General features: G+C 39.9%; 1 protein-coding gene across 2 annotated transcripts; it reads right to left on the bottom strand.

Moving 5' to 3' along the window:
- Positions 1 to 377: 377 nt before the first annotated feature.
- Or13a25 (olfactory receptor family 13 subfamily A member 25) lies at positions 378 to 22,730 on the bottom strand. 2 transcript variants are annotated; one of them, XM_087579480.1, is made up of 4 exons: positions 22,521 to 22,730; positions 21,206 to 21,280; positions 4,143 to 4,243; positions 378 to 2,662 (listed from the first exon to the last, which is right to left on the bottom strand). In XM_087579480.1, the coding sequence occupies exon 4, from the start codon at positions 2,573 to 2,575 to the stop codon at positions 1,637 to 1,639; it is 939 nt and encodes a 312-aa protein (XP_087435606.1). In that variant the 5' UTR covers positions 2,576 to 2,662; positions 4,143 to 4,243; positions 21,206 to 21,280; positions 22,521 to 22,730; the 3' UTR covers positions 378 to 1,636.
- Positions 22,731 to 23,915: the final 1,185 nt, after the last annotated feature.

Raw genomic sequence — 23,915 nt, 5'->3', positions numbered from 1 at the left:
GGTACTTTATCACATTAATTTGCTGTGTATGTAATGTATCATATTGTAAATATCTGGCATTTCTGATTGTCTTAGGTGGCCCCAGTGAAAAGGTTATTTGATCATTAAAGAATCTGCAACCTACAGATTGAGAAACATTGACCTATGAGTTCACTGAGGGATACATCTCTTCACCCAGGTGCTGGTGTTCCCCAAAAGGACTGACTGACTGGAGTAAGGGATCCACCTTCTATGCAGTCAACACCAATCTAAAGACTGGGGTACAAATTATGAAACTTCTCTATCACATACTCCCACTACTGCAAGGTCCTGCCTCACAATAGGTCAAAATAAAGAGACAAATAGCCATGAACTGAGACCTCTGAATCCATGAGTCAGAACAAATACATTGAAAATATATTTATTGGTCACAAGGATGAAGAGTTGATTAACACAACATACATATTATGCATCACAAATTCTGGTGTGGTACAGCCTTTAGGATGAATAACGAAGTTAGTTGATGAAGAATGTATTTGGTCTGAAAAGGATACAGCATTTTTCAAGCAGCAATTCACGCAGAAGCTGCCCTTTCTCCATTGAGTTGTCACTGCACCAGTGTTGCAGCAGTCACTATAGATACACTTTTCCATCCTCTTCTTTCCTCCCACCACCTCCCAGCTGTTCTCAAGTGTTTGAGCCGGGTAATTGGCTCAATGTCTAAAGGTCTGCATTTTCTGAGTGTTTGTTTTGTTCTGGTATGATTTTGTTTAATGGCTTTGGATTTTGTGCATTTTGTTTGCAAGAGGAAGAGAGGTGTGGGTATTATGTGGGTAAGTAAGAAGGTAGTTAAGACCTTAGAAGAATTGCAGGAGAGGAAATTGAGATGATTAAATGATGTATGAGTAAAGATTTTAACCTAGTCTTGTTTTCTATGATGTATTTTTGGTTAATTTTTATTTATAGTGTGAATAAGGTTTCTAGTATACATTTTCATGTAGTCATTCATCTTGTTTCCCCAAATCTCTTTGTTGGAAATAATTAATCTTTCACATGAATTTGATTGTTTTCATTGTCATAAGTATGCTGTGTAATATGTATGACTTCATTTTTAAACAAACTTTATCTCTATTTTGTATATTACCTCTTTCTCCATGCCATCTGACTCCTAGAGCTCGTAGGAAACTGTGAAATGAGAATCCAAGATATGAAACTTTGGTTTTCCCAAGACATTGTGGCAATGTTGGCCCCTCAAGTGCCCTTATAAATTTTAGATTTATTGGCCATAGCTCAGAAACAAGCACCTGTTATGTTTACAGAGAGTCCCTGCATGAAGTGCTTTTGTTTTGTGACAATCACCACTGACACTCACTGAAAATCTTCCAGTACAGGAACATGGGACCTCTATTTAGATAAACTTTAGTTACTTGTGAAATGGTTTGTATTTATCAGAAAATAAAACTTGAGTGTTTTGTTTACACTGTGAGTAAGAATTTTGTTGTTTTTGAGGGTACAGTTAGTGGTATTGTCCAGTGCTTGCATCAGAGAAAGATTTTTTTTTAAAACAGAGATAGACAAACTACAATCTATGAGACTTCTCTTAGTAAATCATGTTTAGGAACAGCTCAGGCCTATAGAACAGCCTATATATCTCCATTCAATGTGAGAGAGAGGCCAATATTCTTCCCAATGCAAGCTTGACATCCTTGTTCCTCAGTGTATAGATGAGGGGGTTCAGGGTTGGACTGAGGACCGAGTACAACACTGAGGTAGCTTTGCTTCTCTCAGCGCTGTAGCTGGAAGCAGGACTGATATAGGCACAGAACACAGATGAATAATATACAGAGACCACGATGAGGTGGGATGAGCAGGTAGAAAAGGCTTTCTTCTTGCCTTCAGGAGAACGCATGCGCAGGATGCTGGCAATGATGCAGCTATAAGATAACAGGGTTAGCATGAAGTTGATGGCTACAAAAAATGCATCTGCCACAAGAGTCATAATGCTATTCACATATGTGGGGCTACAGGAGAGCAGGAGGAGTGGGGGGATCTCACAGAAGAAGTGGGTGATGACCTTGGGACCACAGAATGACAACCTTGCCATCAGACCAGTGTGGACACATGCATTCAGAGAACCGATGGACCATACGCCCATAGCCAGAGCCCCACACATCTGTGGGTACATCCTAGTGCTGTAGTGGAGTGGAAAGCAGATGGCCACATAACGGTCATAGGCCATGACTGTGAGTAGCAGCAGCTCAGAGGATGCTGAGCATGCAAGGAAGAAGAGCTGGGTCATACATCCCTTGAAGGAGATGGTGTTTTCCTCAGACACTAGGCCAACCAGGGCCTTGGGAATCACAGAGGAGGTGCAAACAATATCCATGGTGGCCAGGTTGCACAGGAAAAAGTACATGGGACTCTGAAGCCCAGTGCTGGAGGTGACCAAAGCAATGATCACAATGTTGCCCATCAGAGCCATCATGTAGATGGACAGAAAGCAGCCTGCCAGGAACAATCTTAGACCAGGGTGCTCTGAGAACCCTTCCAGCACAAACTCTGTTACTCCTGTCTGGTTTAGACTCAACGTCATCATGGAGAGTACCAGATCCACTGCTGTACCTGTCAGTTTCTGAGAAAATACCACTGTGTACCACTTCAAAGTCTGGTTCCGAACTGTCTGCTGTGAGGAAGAGAAGGAGGGAATGTATTTCCATCATGAAAGCCTCTTGTCATTTTTTGTCTGTACCACACTATTAGAAAACAACATATATTTTATTTCCTTTTATTTTTCATCCTGTAATTTTGTATCAAGAAGAACACCTGCTCTTCCCTCATCTTGAACATGTGAAAAGAGTAAAGCATCCTTTACTCAGGACCTGCCTGTACTTTGCTTCCCCATTACCACTAAACCCTGTATACTAGGGACAATGCTTTGTCATCCAGTTGAACTCCTTACTTTCGCAGCTCCTATTCTGTACATGATGACAATTTTAAATAGATACACTGAGATGACTATTATACTCCCCCCACCACTCGGCCTCCTTACTTAATAGGCACTTTGTCTCTTCTGCCATCTGCAATGGTTGCTCTACTACCCAACTCAACCTGATAATGGCATCCTCATGGCCAATAGTCACGTATTTTCTGAATCAATTATTGTTATTAGTGTCTTCTGTACTTGGAACTGTTCTGAGTCTAACCCAGATCAAATCCATGACCACAGAGAACATTTCTCAAAACCCAGCCCTATGAACCTAAAATACACATGAGTTGTTTCTGTCTTAATGAACCACAGTGAACACTGAAGTCAATATTCCCACAGACGAAGTTGTTAGCACTCTCTACAGATGGTTCTGTGTAGTTTACATGTCTTTATTCACGAATTCACTTTCAGTTACCTAGTAGCTCAAGATGTTTATTCAATGGAGCATGGCTCCATCTCTCTGACCCATTGTTTTACCTATAGTCTATGCCCTTGATAGATCCTCACTATAGTCTTGATCCATGAGTCAAGAATGGTATTCTTTACCATTCATTACCTCTCTAATCCAAATATGATCCTCAATGAGTGCAACTATAGCTTCTCCATGCTTCTGTTTAGCTTCCCCATCCTTAAAACTTCTTCAGCAGTTTCATAATTTCTGGGTTCTTATTATTTCCATCATTTCCAGTTTCATTTTCTATCACTCGAGGAATACAAATGGTGTATCTTAAGATAACTGGCCTTCTGCTCCAAACAAAACTCACTTTGTCCCTCCCCAGCCATTCAGCAAATAACACTCTAAATATTGACATAGAAGACTCATCTGACATTTTTCTTTAGCCTTTTCCATAAGTTCCTGTCTGAGCATATATGTGAATATATTCAACCCTATCTAGAAACCTGTTTTGGAAATTATTTGCAATACTCCTCATCTGGAAATATTCTTCATTTTGCAGCATTCTTCCAGTGAAATGTTTCATTCACTGAATACAATGGTACTCCCCACTCCCCACTTTGTCCTATAACACATCATTTCCTTTGCTCACATTTTATTGCACATTTATTTTTCATAGTGTGGCTTATATCTATTTTCTCCCTTCCTTAGTAGTGAATGTTGAATTTTAAACATTATATCTCCCTCCACTTCAAATTAGAGATACAGAAATATTGTATTTACCCTTTGAAACCATGTGAACAGTGATATTTCTGACCATTTCTTCTCCTCCCCATTCTATTGTGCTGGAGAATGCCAATGCATATTTAGTATTGCCCAAGGTTCTGCAGAAAGAGAATTTCAAAACCAAATTCTTGTAATGTCCATGGCAGTTTCTTGATCAGCTTAGTTAATTCAACTATATCTCATATTGTAAAATACTCTCTCGATAGTACCTATAATCACTGATATTTGCTTCCATTCCTGTGTACACATGCCTTAGAGCTGAAGGGAAAGATTAAAAAATAATTGAAACCTGTGAGAAACATGTGCTTTATGGTAGAATTTTTCTAGTATTAATAATATATTTATACAAATATAATTATGTGGAAAATAACTAACTTATTTCTAAATGACACACCTAAGAAGTGGGGTGATCTGAGGACTCAGAGCATGTCAACACATCTATTGGACACATGACTTATTGCAAATAAGCAAAGAAAGAAACAAAAAACACACTATAGAAATGATAGCATGTTCAACAAATGATGCTGGTGAAATTGAACTGTTACATGCAGAGGAATGAAACTGGATCCTTATCTCTAATCCCGTACAAAACTCAAGTCCAATTAGATCAAGGACCTCAGCACAAGATCAAACACCCTAAAAATGACAAAGGACAAATTATGGAATATGCTTGCCCTCATTGTCACAGAAAAGGACTGTCTGAACAGGACCATATTAGCTCAAGTATTTAGATCAGTAATGGACAAATTAGTCCACGTGCTACAATTATGCATCTGTTTAGAAAAAACACCATCATTTGAGTGAAGCAGCAGCCTACAGAATGGCAAAAGGTCTTTAACAACCACATATCTGATAAAGGGTTAGTATCTAGAATATACAAAAAACCAAAATCTTTAAACAGCAAGAAATCAAACAACCCAGTTAAAAATAGGGTATGGAATTTAACAGAGAATACTCAGAAGATGAAACACTAATAGCTAAGAAACAGTTTCTAAGAAATGTTCAACAGTTTAAGCCTTCAAAGAAATGGAAATTAAACATTTTTATCTTACCTCAATAGGAATGGTCAAGATTAAAAAAAAAGACATCAGATACTGGTAAGAATGTGGAGAAAGGAGCAATCATTCACTGCTAATGGGAGTGGAAACTGGAGTAATTACTATAGAAATCAGTATGAATGTTCCTCAAAAAACACGGACATAGATACACTACATGCTGCAGGTATACCATTCGTAGGCATACTCTCAAAGACTATATACCTTAACACAGTGGTACTTGCTCCTTTAAGCTGATTGATGCTTTATTCACAGTAGCCAGGAAAGGAAAACATCATAAATGTCCATCATGTGAATAATAAGTAGTGAAACTATGATATTTATGTAACAGAATATTATTTAGCTCTTAAGAATGGCTCACCTTCCTGTTCCCACATGTGCCAAGAGCAGAGCCCCAGGGCTGGACCCAAACCCACAAAACCCACAACCCAGTTGCAGCTCGACTCCCCAAGTATTCAGACACATCCAGGATCACAGGCTCACAGGAAGGACAGGCTCCAGTCAGAGAAAGGGAGACCAGATAACAGCAGAGATAACAAGATGGTGAGAGGCAAGCATAAGAACATAAGCAACAGAAACCAACTTGACTTGGCAACATCAGAAGTCAGCTCTCCCATCACAGCAAGTCTGGATTCCCCAAAACACCTGAAAAGCAAGATTTTGAACTAAACTCTCATTTCGTGAAGATGGTAGAGGACTTTAAGAAAGACATAAATAACTCCCTTAAAGATATACAGGAGAACACAATCAAACAGGTGAAGGAATTGAACAAAACCATCCAGGATCTAAAATGGAAACAAACATTAAAGAAAACTCAAAGAGAGACAACCCTGGAGATAGAAAACTTAGGAAAGAGAACAGGAGTAACAGATGTAAGCATCACCAACAGAATAGACGAGATAGAAGAGAGAATCTCAGTGCAGAAGATAGAAGACATCAAAACAAACCTGAGATCCCACTTCACACCAGTCAGATTGGATAAAGTAAAAAACTCAGGTGACAGCAGATGCTGGCGAGGATGTGGAGAAAGAGGAACACTACTCCATTGTTGGTGGGATTGCAAGCTGGTACAACCACTCTGGAAATCAGTCTGGTGGTTCCTCAGAAAATTGGACATTGCACTACCTGAGGATCCAGCGATACCACTCCTGGGCATATATCTAAAAGATGCTCCAACATACAACAAAGACACATGCTCCACTATGTTCATAGCAGCCTTATTTATAATAGCCAGAGCTGGAAAGAATGGAGATGTCGTTCAACAGAGGAATGGATACAGAAACTGTGGTACATTTACACAATGAAGTACTACCCAGCTATTAAAAACAATGACTTCATGACACTTACATATGGAAGCAGAAAAATGCTCTACTTAATGATAACTTGGTCAAGGAAGAAATAAAGAAAGAAATTAAAGACTTTTAGAATTTAATGAAAACAAAGACAAATATATCCAAACTTATGGGACACAATGAAAGCTGTGCTAAGAGGAAAACTCATAGCTCTGAGTGCCTGCAGAAAGAAAGTGGAGAGATAACACACTAGCAGTTTATCAGCTCAGCTGAAAACTCTAGAACAAAAAGAAGCAAATACACCCAAGAGGAGTAGACAGCAGGAAATGATCAAACTCAGGGCTGAAATCAACCAAGTAGAAACAAAAAGAACTATACAAAAAAATCAACAAATCTAGGCACTTGTTCTTTGTGAAAATCAACAAGGTAGACAAACCCTTAGCCAGACTAACCAGAGGACACAGAGACAGTATTCAAATTAACAATATCAGAAATGAAAAGAAAGACATAACAAAAGAAACTGAGGAAATTAAAAAATAATCAGATCCTACTACAAAAGTCTATATTCAACAAAACTGGAGAACCTGGATGAAATGGATAATTTCCTAGACAGATATCAGATACCAAAGTTAATTCAGGGTCTAATAAGCTACCTAAACAGTCCCATAATCCCCAAGGAAATAGAAATCTCCCAAACAAAGAAAGCCCAGGGTCAGATGGCTTTAGTCCAGAATTCTATCAGATCTTCAAAGAAGATCTAATACCAATACTCCTGAAAATATTCCATAAAATAGAAACAAAGGGAACACTATCCAATTCTTTCTATGAAGCCGCAGTTACACTGATACTTAAACCACAAAAAGAATATTAAAGAAAGAGAATGACAGACCAATTTGCCTTATGAATGTTGATCATAAATACATAATAAAAATTCTTGCAAATCAAATCTAAGAACACCTAAAACCTATCATTCAGCATTATTAGGCGTCATTCCAGGAATACAGGGAATATATGAAAAATCCTTCAATGTAATCCACTATGTAAACAAACTCAAAGAAAAATAACATGATTATTTCATTAGATGCTGAAAAAGCCATTGACAAAATACAATACACATTCATGGTTAAAAGTTTTGGAGAGATCAGAAATTCAAGGTACATACCCAAATGTAAAAGCAATATGCAGCAAACTAATAGTCGACTTCAAACTAAATGGAGAGAAACTAAAAGCAGTCCCATTAAAATCAGGGACAAGGCAAGGCTGCTCACTCTTCCCTACCTATTCAATATAGTACTTGAAGTCCTAACCAGAGCAATTAGATGAGAGAGAGAGAGAGAGAGAGAGAGAGAGAGAGAGAGAGAGAGAGGAGAATCAAAAGGATACAAATTGGGAGGTGGATCTCAAGATATCACTATTGCAGATGATTTGATAGTATACATAAGAGACCCCCAAAATTCTACAGAGAGCTGCCTTAGCTGATAAACTAATTCAGCAAATTGGCTGGATATAAAAGTAACTAAAAAAATCAATAACCTTCTTCTACTCAAAGGATAAAATGGCTAAGAAAGAAGTTAGGGAAACAACACCCTTCACAATAGTCAAAATAATATAAGATAACTTGGTGTGACTCCAACCAAGCAAGTGAAAGATCTATATGACAAGAACTTCAAATCCCTGAGGAAAGAAATTGAAGACCTCAGCAGTTGGAAAGATCTCCCGTGCTCATGGATTGGTAGGATTAATATAGTAAAAATGGCCATCTTGCCCAAAGCAATCTACAGATTCAATGCAATTCCCATCAAAATTCCAACTCAAATCTTCATAGAGTTAGAAAGAGTGATTATCAAATTCATTTGGAATAACAAAATACCCAGGATAGGGATAACTTCTCCACAATAAAAGAACTTCTGGGGGAATCACCATCCCTAACCTCAAGCTATACTATAGAGCAATAGTGATAAAAATGTCATTGTATTGGTATAAAGAGAGGCAGGTTGACCAATGGAATATAATTGAAGACACAGAATGAACTCATACACCTATGGTCACTTGATCTTTGACAAAGAAACTAAAACCACCTAGTGGAAAAAAGACAGCATTTTCAATGAATGGTGCTGGTTTAACTGGCAGTCTACATGTAGAAGAATGCAAATTGATTCATTCTTATGGTCTTGTTCAAGTCCATGTGGATCAAGGACCTCCACAGAAAACCAGATACACTGAATCTAATAGAAGAGAAAGTGGGGAAGTACCTCGAATACTTGGGCATAGGGGAAAACTTCTGAACAGAATACCAGTGGCTTATGTTTTAAGAGAACCAGTTGACAAATTGCAAAGCCTCTGTAAAGCAAAGGACACTATCAATAGGACAAAAGTGCAACCCACATATTGGGAAAAGATCTTCACCAACCTTACATCCATTAGAGGGCTAATATCCAAAATATAAAAAAGAACTCAAGGGAGAGAGAGACCCAACCGCCTGGTCAGGTGGGCACTCCTGAGGCTGCAGAGCGGAAGAGACCACCAACACTGCTCACCCCTGCCCACATCCCTGGCCCAAGAGGAAACTGTATAAGGCCTCTGGGCTCCCGTGGGGGAGGGCCCAGGAGCGGCAGGACACCTGCCTGAGACACCTCCGGAACCTGAAAGAAACAGACCGGATAAACAGTTCTCTGCACCCAAATCCCGTGCGAGGGAGAGCTAAACCTTCAGAGAGGCAGACAAGTCTGGGAAACCAGAAGAGACTGCTCCCTGCACACACATCTCGGACGCCAGAGGAAAAAGCCAAAGACCATCTGGAACCCTGGTGCACTGAAGCTCCCGGAAGGGGCGGCACCGGTCTTCCTGGTTGCTGCCGCTGCAGAGAGCCCGTGGGCAGCACCCCACGAGCGAACTTGAGCCTCGGGACCACAGGTAAGACCAAATTTTCTGCTGCAAGAAAGCTGCCTGGTGAACTCAAGACACAGGCCCACAGGAACAGCTGAAGACCTGTAGACAGGAAAAACTACACGCCCGAAAGCAGAACACTCTGTCCCCATAACTGACTGAAAGAGAGGAAAACAGGTCTACAGCACTCCTGACACACAGGCTTATAGGACAGTCTAGCCACTGTCAGAAATAGCAGAACAAAGTAACACTAGAGATAATCTGATGGCGAGAGGCAAGCGCAGGAACCCAAGCAACAGAAACCAAGACTACATGCCATCATCGGAGCCCAATGCTCCCACCAAAACAAACATGGAATATCCAAACACACCAGAAAAGCAAGACCTAGTTTCAAAATTATATTTGATCATGATGCTGGAGGACTTCAAGAAAGACATGAACACACTTAGGGAAACACAGGAAAACATTAATAAACAAGTAGAAGCCTACAGAGAGGAATCGCAAAAATCCCTGAAAGAATTCCAGGAAAACACAATCAAACAGTTGAAGGAATTAAAAATGGAAATAGAAGCAATCAAGAAAGAACACATGGAAACAACCCTGGATATAGAAAACCAAAAGAAGAGACAAGGAGCTGTAGATACGAGCTTCACCAACAGAATACAAGAGATGGAAGAGAGAATCTCAGGAGCAGAAGATTCCATAGAAATCATTGACTCAACTGTCAAAGATAATGTAAAGCGGAAAAAGCTACTGGTCCAAAACATACAGGAAATCCAGGACTCAATGAGAAGATCAAACCTAAGGATAATAGGTATAGAAGAGAGTGAAGACTCCCAGCTCAAAGGACCAGTAAATATCTTCAACAAAATCATAGAAGAAAACTTCCCTAACCTAAAAAAAGAGATACCCATAGACATACAAGAAGCCTACAGAACTCCAAATAGATTGGACCAGAAAAGAAACACCTCCCGTCACATAATTGTCAAAACAACAAACGCACAAAATAAAGAAAGAATATTAAAAGTAGTAAGGGAAAAAGGTCAAGTAACATATAAAGGGAGACCTATCAGAATCACACCAGACTTCTCGCCAGAAACTATGAAGGCCAGAAGATCCTGGACTGATGTCATACAGACCCTAAGAGAACACAAATGCCAGCCCAGGTTACTGTATCCAGCAAAACTCTCAATTAACATTGATGGAGAAACCAAGATATTCCATGACAAAACTAAATTTACACAATATCTTTCTACAAATCCAGCACTATAAAGGATAATAAATGGTAAAGCCCAACATAAGGAGGCAAGCTATACCCTAGAAGAAGCAAGAAACTAATCGTCTTGGCAACAAAACAAAGAGAATGAAAGCACACAAACATAACCTCACATCCAAATATGAATATAAAGGGAAACAATAATCACTATTCCTTAATATCTCTCAATATCAATGGCCTCAACTCCCCAATAAAAAGACATAGATTAACAAACTGGATACGCAACGAGGACCCTGCATTCTGCTGCCTACAGGAAACACACCTCAGAGACAAAGACAGACACTACCTCAGAGTGAAAGGCTGGAAAACAACTTTCCAAGCAAATGGTCAGAAGAAGCAAGCTGGAGTAGCCATTCTAATATCAAATAAAATCAATTTCCAACTAAAAGTCACCAAAAAAGATAAGGAAGGACACTTCATATTCATCAAAGGAAAAATCCACCAAGATGAACTCTCAATTCTTAATATCTATGCCCCAAATACAAGGGCACCTACATACGTAAAAGAAACCTTACTAAAGCTCAAAACACACATTGCACCTCACACAATAATAGTGGGAGATTTCAACACCCCACTCTCATCAATGGACAGATCATGGAAACAGAAATTAAACAGTGATGTCGACAGACTAAGAGAAGTCATGAGCCAAATGGACTTAACGGATATTTATAGAACATTCTATCCTAAAGCAAAAGGATATACCTTCTTCTCAGCTCCTCATGGTACTTTCTCCAAAATTGACCATATAATTGGACAAAAACCGGGCCTCAACAGGTACAGAAAGATAGAAATAATCCCATGCGTGCTATCGGACCACCACGGCCTAAAACTGGTCTTCAATAACAATAAGGGGAGAATGCCCACATATACATGGAAATTGAACAATGCTCTACTCAATGATAACCTGATCAAGGAAGAAATAAAGGAAGAAATTAAAAACTTTTTAGAATTTAATGAAAATGAAGGTACAACATACCCAAACTTATGGGACACAATGAAAGCTGTGCTAAGAGGAAAACTCATAGCGCTGAGTGCCTGCAGAAAGAAACAGGAAAGAGCATATGTCAGCAGCTTGACAGCACACCTAAAAGCTCTAGAACAAAAAGAAGCAAATACACCCAGGAGGAGTAGAAGGCAGGAAATAATCAAACTCAGAGCTGAAATCAACCACGTAGAAACAAAAAGGACCATAGAAAGAATCAACAGAACCAAAAGTTGGTTCTTTGAGAAAATCAACAAGATAGATAAACCCTTAGCCAGACTAACAAGAGGACACAGACAGTGCGTCCAAATTAACAAAATCAGAAATGAAAAGGGAGACATAACTACAGATTCAGAGGAAATTCAAAAAATCATCAGATCTTACTATAAAAACCTATATTCAACAAAATTTGAAAATCTTCAGGAAATGGACAATTTCCTAGACAGATACCAGGTATCGAAGTTAAATCAGGAACAGATAAACCAGTTAAACAACCCCATAACTCCTAAGGAAATAGAAGCAGTCATTAAAGGTCTCCCAACCAAAAAGAGCCCAGGTCCAGACGGGTTTAGTGCAGAATTCTATCAAACCTTCATAGAAGACCTCATACCAATATTATCCAAACAATTCCACAAAATTGAAACAGATGGAGCACTACCGAATTCCTTCTACGAAGCCACAATTACTCTTATACCTAAACCACACAAAGACACAACAAAGAAAGAGAACTTCAGACCAATTTCCCTTATGAATATCGACGCAAAAATACTCAATAAAATTCTGGCAAACCGAATCCAAGAGCACATCAAAACAATCATCCACCATGACCAAGTAGGCTTCATCCCAGGCATGCAGGGATGGTTTAATATACGGAAAACCATCAACATGATCCATTATATAGACAAACTGAAAGAACAAAACCACATGATCATTTCATTAGATGCTGAGAAAGCATTTGACAAAATTCAACACCCCTTCATGATAAAAGTCCTGGAAAGAATAGGAATTCAAGGCCCATACCTAAACATAGTAAAAGCCATATACAGCAAACCAGTTGCTAACATTAAACTAAATGGAGTGAAACTTGAAGCAATCCCACTAAAATCAGGGACTAGACAAGGCTGCCCACTCTCTCCCTACTTATTCAATATAGTTATGAAGTTCTAGCCAGAGCAATCAGACAACAAAAGGAAATCAAAGGGATACAGATCGGAAAAGAAGAGGTCAAAATATCACTATTTGCAGATGACATGATAGTATATTTAAGTGATCCCAAAAGTTCCACCAGAGAACTACTAAAGCTGATAAACAACTTCAGCAAAGTGGCTGGGTAGAAAATTAACTCAAATAAATCAGTTGCCTTCCTCTATACAAAAGAGAAACAAGCCGAGAAAGAAATTAGGGAAACGACACCCTTCATAATAGACCCAAATAATATAAAGTACCTCGGTGTGACTTTAACCAAGCAAGTAAAAGATCTGTACAATAAGAACTTCAAGACACTGAGGAAAGAAATTGAAGAAGACCTCAGAAGATGGAAAGATCTCCCATGCTCATGGATTGGCAGGATTAATATAGTAAAAATGGCCATTTTACCAAAAGCAATCTACAGATTCAATGCAATCCCCATCAAAATACCAATCCAATTCTTCAAAGAGTTAGACAGAACAATTTGCAAATTCATCTGGAATAACAAAAAACCCAGGATAGCTAAAGCTATCCTCAACAATAAAAGGACTTCAGGGGGAATCACTATCCCTGAACTCAAGCAGTATTACAGAGCAATAGTGATAAAAACTGCATGGTATTGGTACAGAGACAGACAGATAGACCAATGGAATAGAATTGAAGACCCAGAAATGAACCCACACACCTATGGTCACTTGATTTTTGACAAAGGAGCCAAAACCATCCAATGGAAAAAAGATAGCATTTTCAGCAAATGGTGCTGGTTCAACTGGAGGGCAACATGTAGAAGAATGCAGATCGATCCATGCTTATCACCCTGTACAAAGCTTAAGTCCAAGTGGATCAAGGACCTCCACATCAAACCAGACACACTCAAACTCATAGAAGAAAAACTAGGGAAGCATCTGGAACACATAGGCACTGGAAAAAATTTCCTGAACAAAACACCAATGGCTTATGCTCTAAGATCAAGAATCGACAAATGGGATCTCATAAAACTGCAAAGCTTCTGTAAGGCAAAGGACACTGTGGTTAGGACAAAACGGCAACCAACAGATTGGGAAAAGATCTTTACCAATCCTACAACAGATAGAGGCCTTATATCCAAAATATACAAAGAACTCAAGAAGTTAGACCGCAGGGAAACAAATAACCCTATTAAAAAATGGGGTTCAGAGCTGAACAAAGAATTCACAGCTCAGGAATGCCGAATGGCTGAGACACACCTAAAGAAATGTTCAACATCTTTAGTCATAAGGGAAATGCAAATCAAAACAACCCTGAGATTTCACCTCACACCAGTGAGAATGGCTAAGATCAAAAACTCAGGTGACAGCAGATGCTGGCGAGGATGTGGAGAAAGAGGAACACTCCTCCATTGTTGGTGGGATTGCAGACTGGTAAAACCATTCTGGAAATCAGTCTGGAGGTTCCTCAGAAAATTGGACATTGAACTGCCTGAGGATCCAGCTATACCTCTCTTGGGCATATACCCAAAAGATGCCTCAACATATAAAAGAGATACGTGCTCCACTATGTTCATCGCAGCCTTATTTATAATAGCCAGAAACTGGAAAGAACCCAGATGCCCTTCAACAGAGGAATGGATACAGAAAATGTGGTACATCTACACAATGGAATATTACTCAGCTATCAAAAACAACGAGTTTATGAAATTCGTAGGCAAATGGTTGGAACTGGAAAATATCATCCTGAGTGAGCTAACCCAATCACAGAAAGACATACATGGTATGCACTCATTGATAAGTGGCTATTAGCCCAAATGCTTGAATTACCCTAGATCCCTAGAACAAACGAAACTCAAGACGGATGATCAAAATGTGAATGCTTCACTCCTTCTTTAAATGAGGAAAAAGAATACCCTTGGCAGGGAAGGGAGAGGCAAAGATTAAAACAGAGACTGAAGGAACACCCATTCAGAGCCTGCCCCACATGTGGCCCATACATATACAGCCACCCAATTAGACAAGATGGATGAAGCAAAGAAGTGCAGACCGACAGGAGCCGGATGTAGATCGCTCCTGAGAGACACAGCCAGAATACAGCAAATACAGAGGCGAATGCCAGCAGCAAACCACTGAACTGAGAATAGGTCCCCTATTGAAGGAATCAGAGAAAGAACTGGAAGAGCTTGAAGGGGCTCGAGACCCCAAAAGTACAACAATGCTAAGCAACCAGAGCTTCCAGGGACTAAGCCACTACCTAAAGACTATACATGGACTGACCCTGGACTCTGACCCCATAGGTAGCAATGAATATCCTAGTAAGAGCACCAGTGGAAGGGGAAGTCCTGGGTCCTGCTAAGACTGAACCCCCAGTGAACTAGTCTATGGGGGGAGGGCGGCAATGGGGGGAGGGTTGGGAGGGGAACACCCATAAGGAAGGGGAGGGGGGAGGGGGATATTTGCCCGGAAACCGGGAAAGGGAATAACATTCGAAATGTATATAAGAAATACTCAAGTTAATAAAAAAAAAAAAGAACTCAAGAAGGTAGACTCCAGAAATCTAATAACCCTATTAAAAAGTGAAGTACAGAGTTAAACAAAGAATTTTCAACTGAGGAATCTCAAATGGCTGAGAAGTACTTGAAATGTTCATCATCCTTAGTCATCAGGGAAATGCAAATCAAAACAACCCTGTGATTCCACCTTATACCATTCAGAATGGCTAAGAACAAAAACTCAGATGACAACAGATGCTGTCGAGGATGTGGAGAAAGAGGAACACTCCTCCATTGCTGGTGGGACTGCAGCTGGTAAAACCACTTTGGAAAATAGTCTGGTAGTTCCTGAGAAAATTGGAAATAGGTTTACCTGAGGATCAAGCTACACCACTTCTGGGCATATATCCTAAAGATGCTCCAACATATAACAAGGACACATGCTCTACTATGTTCATAGCAGGCTTATTTACAATAACCAGAAGCTATTGACCCTCAACAGAAGAATGGATATAGAAAAAGTGGTACATATACACAATCGAGTACTATGCAATGGTTAAAAACAATGGCTTCATGAAATTCTTTGGCAAATGGATGGAATTAGAAAATATCATCCTGAGTGAGGTAATCCAGACATAAAAGAACACTCATGGTATGTACTCACTAATGAGTGGATATTAGCTCGAAGCTCACAATACCCATAATACAACCCATAGACCATATGGAGCATAGAAGGAAGAAAGACCAGGGTGTGGATGCTTCAGTCCTGTGGGAGGAATAGGAGGAATGTGAGGAGATGGAGGGAGAGGGAGTTGGGGGAGGGAGAAAGAGGGGGAGGAAACAAGGGTGGCAATATCAGGAACTGGAGGAGATATGGGAGAGATACAGAGGTTCAGGAAATCAAACAAAAATATGTATCAGGGAAGATGAGGATCTGGGGATCTGAGAATGGTCCCAGGCACTAGGGAAACATGAGGCTTCCAGAACCCAAACTAAAAATTATTTTAGCCAAAATGCACAGAGAAGGGGAACATAGAACCTGCTGAGATCACCTTCACTAGATAGGCACTCCCCACTGGCCTCCATCAGAAAGTTTTTAAGCCAGAAATGTTCCTGTCCAAAGGAAGAACAAGGACAAAAATGGAACAGGATCTGAAGGAAGAGTCAACAAGGGACTGCCCCATCTGGGGATCCATCATGTTTGCAGACACCAAACCCTACTCTGTTGCTATGGTCAGGAGGCTCTTGCTGACAGGAACCTAGTGTGGCAGTTCCTGAGGAAGTCGGGCCAGCAATTGACCAATGCAGATGTGGATGCTTGGAGCCAACCCTCAGACTGAGCTCAGGGAACCTGGTGGGGGAGCTGGCTGAAGGACTGGAGGGATTGCAACCCCATTGGAAGAACAATATAGGTTGGCCTGAGCACCCAGTTTTCCCATTAGACCACCAACCAAGGAATGTACCTGGAGGGATCCATGGCTCCAGATACATATGTAGCAGAGGATGGTCTTGCCTGAGACAGCAAAGGAAGGGGAGGCCCTAGGTCCTGGGGAGGCTTGATGCCCTAGCATAGGGGGATGCTGGACCGGTGGGGCAGGAGAGTGTGGGTGGGTGGGAGAGCACCCTCATACATGGAAAGAGTAGGAGGGAGGGCGGATGTGGGATGGGAGGGGTTGGTGGACTAGGAAGTGGGATACATCTCAAATGTGAAATGTAAACGAATGGATTGATTAATAAAAAATAAAAATAAAAAAAGATAAAAATGAAATTATGGAGTTTTTAGGAAAATAATAGTTGAAAGTAATCATATTGAGTGAAGTAACCCGGATCCACAAAGAGAAGTATCCTATTTGGTTTGTGTCACTTCATATGTGTGCACTCCTTTTGGAACACTCAGAGTTAAGCATCTGGTATGGCACCATAAGGAGGAAGAAGAGGAGAAAACACACAATGTTCAAATATGGGTAGAACCTTAGATAAAAAATAACAAAAAGGGGCAAAATGTGGGAGGAAGAATGAAGGGGGAATAAATATAGAGATAAGCAACTCTGAAATCCTTTTGAAAAAATCCTTAAAGAACCCTATTACAGTTGAATTTCCTAAAACATACTTATACAAACATATAAAAACAATTTTTATAAGTTAGCCTCTAATGGGAGGACTGCATCTACTGGTTAGTTTTATGTCAGTCTGGCATAAGCTAGTCATCTGAGAGGAGGGAACTTCAATTTAAAGAAGGCTTCCCTTAGATGGTTCTAGAGGCAAGCCATTAGGGCATTTTCTTATTTAGTGATTGATGGGCAAGGGCCCTATCCACTGTGGATGGAGTCATTGTGCTGGCAGTCTTGGGGTCTATAACAAAGCAGGCTGAGCAAACTATGCTAAGTAAGCCAGGAAGCAGAACCCCTCCATGGCCTCTAAATCAGCTTCTGCCTAGAGGTTCCTGTCCTGTTGAAGTTCTTCCCTGAATGCTTTACCTCTTTCTGAGATGTAAATCACTAGGTCAGATAGAACCACAAACATTACAGGTTGTTACTATAGATCTTGGTTATCCTTCAGAATGCATTGGTAAGTATTGCTGGAGATACCAATCCTTGATCCATAAACATGGAAATATGAACTGGATACTGACCTGAAAGCTTCACTCCTTGCTAGCTCTTACAGTTCTGGAAGATGCTATTAACAATATTTGAGAAGAAAAACATAAACATTGCTTTTACCCAGCTCTGAACCCTATGAGCTACAACAACCTTCTTGGTAAGATATGGCCATGGATGCAGTAGTGGCACAAGTGTTACGGGGCAACCAACAACTTTCTGACTGAATTTAAGGCCCATATGTAGTACTGTCAACAAAGCAAAGTACTAGCAACTAGATGTACCATAGGCCCCAGAAGAAAAACTACTATTGTTTTTCTACTAAATGTACATAGCATTAAAATGACTCCTCATAATTTATTGCTATACAAGTAGATCAGTCCATCATTTAACTCTCATCAGAGAACCCTCTTCTTGCAGTAGAGGACAATTAACACAAAGACCTATAATTGGTCAATGTACACATTAAAAAAGGAATGTTGGGGTGCTCAGACTTAAATGGGTAGTTTAGATCACAATACTTTCTTGAAGACTTAAGAATCTTCATGAAAGACATGGGGGAAATAAGATTATAAGAGCTAGAGGTGGTAGAGGACATCAAAGAAAAAGAATGTTTTCTGGAAACAATGAGGGACTTGCACATATGAACTCACAGAAATTTTGCAGCAAACAAAAGATCTGTGTAAGACATACAAAAATTCTTAGTAAAGGAGCAATCAATGTTTGGTAGGTGCTAGCAGGAGCAGAGTCAGTTTTGTTTCCTGATGTTATCTTTTTATATAGACCATTCTCCAAAATAGACTCCTACTTAAGAGTAGTTGGCCCACAGAAATTGGTCTCAGTTAGTTTTAATGGAGAGGAGATTAAAAGGTTGAGTGAGTAGGGAAGTGGGGGATGCATCTGGAAGGAGTAGATGAGAAAAATTAAACTTGTCAAAACACAGTGTATGAAAGTCACAAAAAGTTAAAAAAAATTAAAAAATCACCTCATTTTAAAATGGTGGGCATGTTGGCAATTTTCCTTTTATCCTAGCTGTTGGGAAACCAAGGCCATTCAAAGCCGGAATCGTCCATATAACAAGTTTCAGATTAGCTGGTGCTGTATAGTGAGACGGTGTTTCAAAGAGCAGAAAATATAGTCAGGAAATAATGTCAGCACATCAGGGTGATGCCAGCACACCCTTGTGAATAATGGTCTTATTGGCAAATAGGCAGGATTATCCTATATATCCTTCTGGGGATGTAAGGATGAAGGAAAGGTAATATAGATACTCAATGGAATAGTACCCAACTGTAAAAAGCATGGCACCATAAAATTGATGGGGATGGAGAATAATATGTGAATAAAAATAAACCAGGCATAGAAAAAGAGATACCACATCTATCTCTCACATGTGGAAACTACAAAACTATCGTAGTAGAATAATGATCCACAGACAAGAAAAATGGCAAAGAGGAGGGAAGGTCAGGCAAGAGAAGACAATGAGAACAAATAAATTTAGATAAAAAATATAATTTTTTGGGTTCTGCATGGTGGAGTGATGATACCCCACAATCATGTCTTAAGTATGTAAAAATAACAAGAAGAGAACCTCAGAGCTTGAAAGAAACAGATGACAAAGTCACAGAAACATTCTCTTAGAATATGCACAAACATACTGAAATATCAATCTGTGTCCCATCAACATGTACAGTGAACTTCTATCACAAACAACATTGACTGACACCATTAAGGGCAGCTCTATTCACACACTATTGCCCAAAATATGTCACAGAAAAGTCAGATATAAACAGAAAACACTGTGGACAGTGTCCAAGTTTATGATGAGAAAATAGCTGCTTACAATGAATTGATATGATTTTGTGTGGAAGAAATGCACTGAAAACCTGACCTGCAGCAGAAAATGCACATTGTGCTGCCTCTTAATTATCATGACCTGCACAAGAGCGGGTAGAGGACTTTTGAGGTCATGAGATTGTCCTGCAGCCTCATTAAACTGGGCTATGTGGCAGGAAGTGTTCTGTAAAGCACATCAATGGTAAAAAAGAATTCAAACCACTTCCTTAACTATATCTTGAAACTGTAAAGAAAGACTACCTTCACCTTTTAATTTTCCTTGATTAAAGCCTTGGCATCTACCTTCAAAAATGCTCTCAGTGTGGTAGAGCAAATGGAAGGTAATTTACAGTAATGTGAGCACATGCCTTTGTTTTTATTTTTTCAGAATATGAAAAACTTTTACTGTGTGTCCATCTTCAAAATTTTATGATCTTGGTCTTGCCTTCTTGCCTTTGTACAGAGCACATATCTCAAGATGGAGAAAGGAGACCCCAGTGACAAGGGGAGAGAGTGTGACCTCTGTGGAGTAGGATTGTTCCTGGAGAGGTTAGATGGAGACATGTGTCCAGAACAGAGGAACACAATGCCTTTGTCACGTGAGTGATCCAATGGCAACATGCACAATCCTGCATTTACTTGACAATAGTGAGAGAAGTGATACGCGTGTGTGCACAGCATTGGACAGGTTTGAACTGATCATAAGAAAATATCAATGGTTCCATAGCAGTTGTGCCAAAATTTCAGATCACATTTATATTAAGCCCATTGAAAAATACCATGTTTTCAGTCCCCTGAGAACACTTAGAAGCAAGAACAGAACAATTACAATTAATGACTGAAGCCTGATAAAAATGCAAAAGGATTAAGTCTTGTTCAGGTTGTTGGTATTGACAGTGTGGTGATAATTTGTAAGAGTCTGTGGTGCCATGATGAATAAGGAGCCTCTGTCCTACCAGACAGAGACACTGTAACAGCTCTTGTCTGTGAACCCTGAAGCTCCTAGAACTGGAATAAATAGTGCAATTAGACAGATGCCCAATTCTGGGATCCCAAATCCATATTGAGATTACCTAGCAAACATGAGGGGGATATTTTTCTTGAAGAACTAACAGTAGGAAGGAAATTAGAAGACCAGGACCATGATTTTGTGATGGGAAAAAGCTGGATCAGACATTGGACTTTCAGATAGTCCAAGATCCCTGCAGAATATATGCTGACTTCACAGGAACAATACTAACATCACATTGTGTACCTCACCAAATGGTACCAGTTGCTGCTTCTTTTCTCAAAATTGTCTTTTATTGGCTATTTTATTTATTTACATTTCAAATGTTGTCCCCCTTCCTGGTACCCCCTCCACAATCCCTCCATCTTACTAGTTGCTGCTTCTTATTTGGATAAAACCAGGCACCCTCTGCAGAGTACCGCAGAGGAGCCATGTTATATTATCGTAAGATAAACTACAGAGACAACATGTTGCTTACCTGGACTGACCACCTGTGATATGCCATTTTCTTCTGTATTCAACAACAGATTTCCTGTGGGATAATTTGTATTCACTACATAGAGGAGAATGAATCGATAATTAGTCATTTCATATGCCCTGTGTTTAGTAAGCAATATTTTGATGCTTATAGTTTCTATAGGTTTAGCAGACAATATTGTTTTAGTCAGATGTGATCCAGCTACACAGAGGGAAAAATAAATCAGTAAGTTTTTTCATGTTTATCCATATACATGGTGGAGCAGGGAGATGAGCTCTGCCTATCCAAGATCTCTTTCCATAAATACATCCTGCTCTTTTGTGAGTTTGAGTTTCATTGTTTGTGACTAAGTGAACACCAGAGATTCTACTATTTAGGTGGGGATTTATTAGGCATCAAATTCACAACAGCCCCTCATTATCTTAGCAAGGCTTACTTCAGTGAGGAACAAAGCTGCTGAGAATCCTCACCAGAGTCATGAAGTAAAGTGTTTGCAGATTGTATGGTCTATTGAAAAAATTGGTAGAGGAAGGTTCTACATGCCCAGCCCTGTTATCACAGACCTCACCCCTTTATTGGGCCATTCTTCTTTATACTTAATATTAGACAGATGTAATTTATTTCTTTAGGTGACTCCCAGTCATGCCAGCCCTGTCCTGCAGCAGACAGAATGAGGTTAACACCAGCAGGGCTTTAATGGTGTTTTTAATTCCATGGAAACTGCAGGTCATTTTCTGTCCCTGAACAGTAGACTCTGGACAAAAGGTTCAGAACAATCTCATCTGTGGCATTGATCACTATTTTCTTTTTTTTTTTTTTTGGTTCTTTTTTTCGGAGCTGGGGACCGAACCCAGGGCCTTTGATCACTATTTTCTATGAATACCACAGACCAACAAGGCAGCATCCAAGTCCTATCTACTCATCTGTATATATCTTAGATTCATCTAAATATGTTGGTTGCCTCTCAAAATTAGTGTGAGCACTGTAGGTGATAAATGAATAGAAATGAATAGGTATAGTTATGAACATAAGACAAAAATAACAGGCATGAATAAAATCTCTGATTGTGATTAGAGTGGAGACATTCTGCTGATTATTCAGTGGAGCAGGATAACAAATCTTTTTGTCATATTCTGTTTTCTGACCCCGACCCAGCACTCTTCATCAAACTCAAGACTCACTGAGAAAATATATTGTCATTTAATGGTGCCATGCAAACACTAAGACTAATGTTGCTTTTATATCGAGTCCTTTGTTTTGGAGCTCCATTGTTAGCCAGAAGAGACACATAATGGAACTTAGGATTTTAACTCACCCTTTTCTGTCACAGTGAATTCAGGTGACAGATGGCTCCAACAAAGGTGCACACTATGCTGAGCAGAAACTCTTTTTTTGCAAGCAGCAAGTCGTTAGTGTCCCCCTGAAGCTCTGTCTTCCTTTTTATAGATGTCACTGGCCTTTAGGAATACCCGTCATTTCTGGGACCAGGGGCAGGTGCTTGTCCTGGTGCCCCTTGGGATAGAAACTGAAGGAGAACGCTCTTAGGATCAATTAAGGGAGACTCATGACTTAAGGACCCAAGCTCCCTGCAGACTTGTGTGGAGGGCAATGGTCAGGGGAGTCACGTACTCTGGGTACTACCTGGGTAGGAGCTGTTCCTCTACAGCCTCCCTGCCACCAACCCTGTGTGTGCCTTGGTGTTACCATGTCCTGTATGGAAGGTCTCACCAGGATACAAATTGACTACTCTGTCTTCTGCTGAGATATCTTCATCTGACTCAGAAATACACACGGCGGGTTTATTCTAAGAATCTTGCGTGGTCTACCTCTCCCTGCCTCTCCCTACACTCAGTCCTGTCTGTATATTGTTATGATTAATGTTCCCTCAGCACTTCCATCTTGTTGGCTACATTTTATGCATTTAAAATGTTTATGCAGTTCTCTATACAGGGAGTATTATACAGACAAAAGTATTTATATTTAGGGATATGTGTAAATATACATATACTTACGTCCATCCAGTAACAAGTAGTAATTTAAAACAAACTATGACTACTGTGAATGTTATTTTCTCCCTAACTTTTTTCTTAGCCCATTTATAGTTTGTATGAAGATGGCTACTGTTCTTTTTTTTGGTGGGGGTGTTGATTTTTGTATCCAGCCACTTTGCTAAAGATGTTTATCAGCTTTATGTGATTTCTGGTAGAATTTTTGGGTCACTTATGTATACTATATACGATCATATCATCTGTGAATAGTAATACTTTGATTTCTTTTTTCCCCAATTTGGATCCCATTGTTCTCCTTAATTACCTTATTGGTATAGCTAGAACTTCAAGTACCATCTTTTTTATTTATTTATTTTTTTTATTAACTTGAGTATTTCTTATATACATTTCGAGTGTTATTCCCTTTCCCGGTTTCCGGACAAACATCCCCCTCCCCCCTCCCCTTCCTTATGGGTGTTCCCCTCCCAACCCTCCCCCCATTGCCGCCCTCCCCCCATAGTCTAGTTCACTGGGGGTTCAGTCTTAGCAGGACCCAGGGCTTCCCCTTCCACTGGTGCTCTTACTAGGATATTCATTGCTACCTATGAGGTCAGAGTCCAGGGTCAGTCCATGTATAGTCCTTAGGTAGTGGCTTAGTCCCTGGAAGCTCTGGTTGCTTGGCATTGTTGTACTTTTGGGGTCTCGAGCACCTTCAAGCTCTT

This window comes from Rattus norvegicus, chromosome 1 (assembly GCF_021556685.1).
Source record: "Rattus norvegicus strain SHRSP/BbbUtx chromosome 1, alternate assembly SHRSP_T2T, whole genome shotgun sequence".
Classification (NCBI taxonomy): domain Eukaryota; kingdom Metazoa; phylum Chordata; class Mammalia; order Rodentia; family Muridae; genus Rattus; species Rattus norvegicus.
Note: the sequence above shows the minus strand (reverse complement) of the source record. Positions and strands in the feature narration are given on the sequence as shown.

What these genes read in the sequence shown, in the direction of transcription:
- Or13a25 (XM_087579480.1), bottom strand. Translation starts at nt 2,575, where the DNA reads ATGATGACGTTGAGTCTAAACCAGACAGGAGTAACAGAGTTTGTGCTG.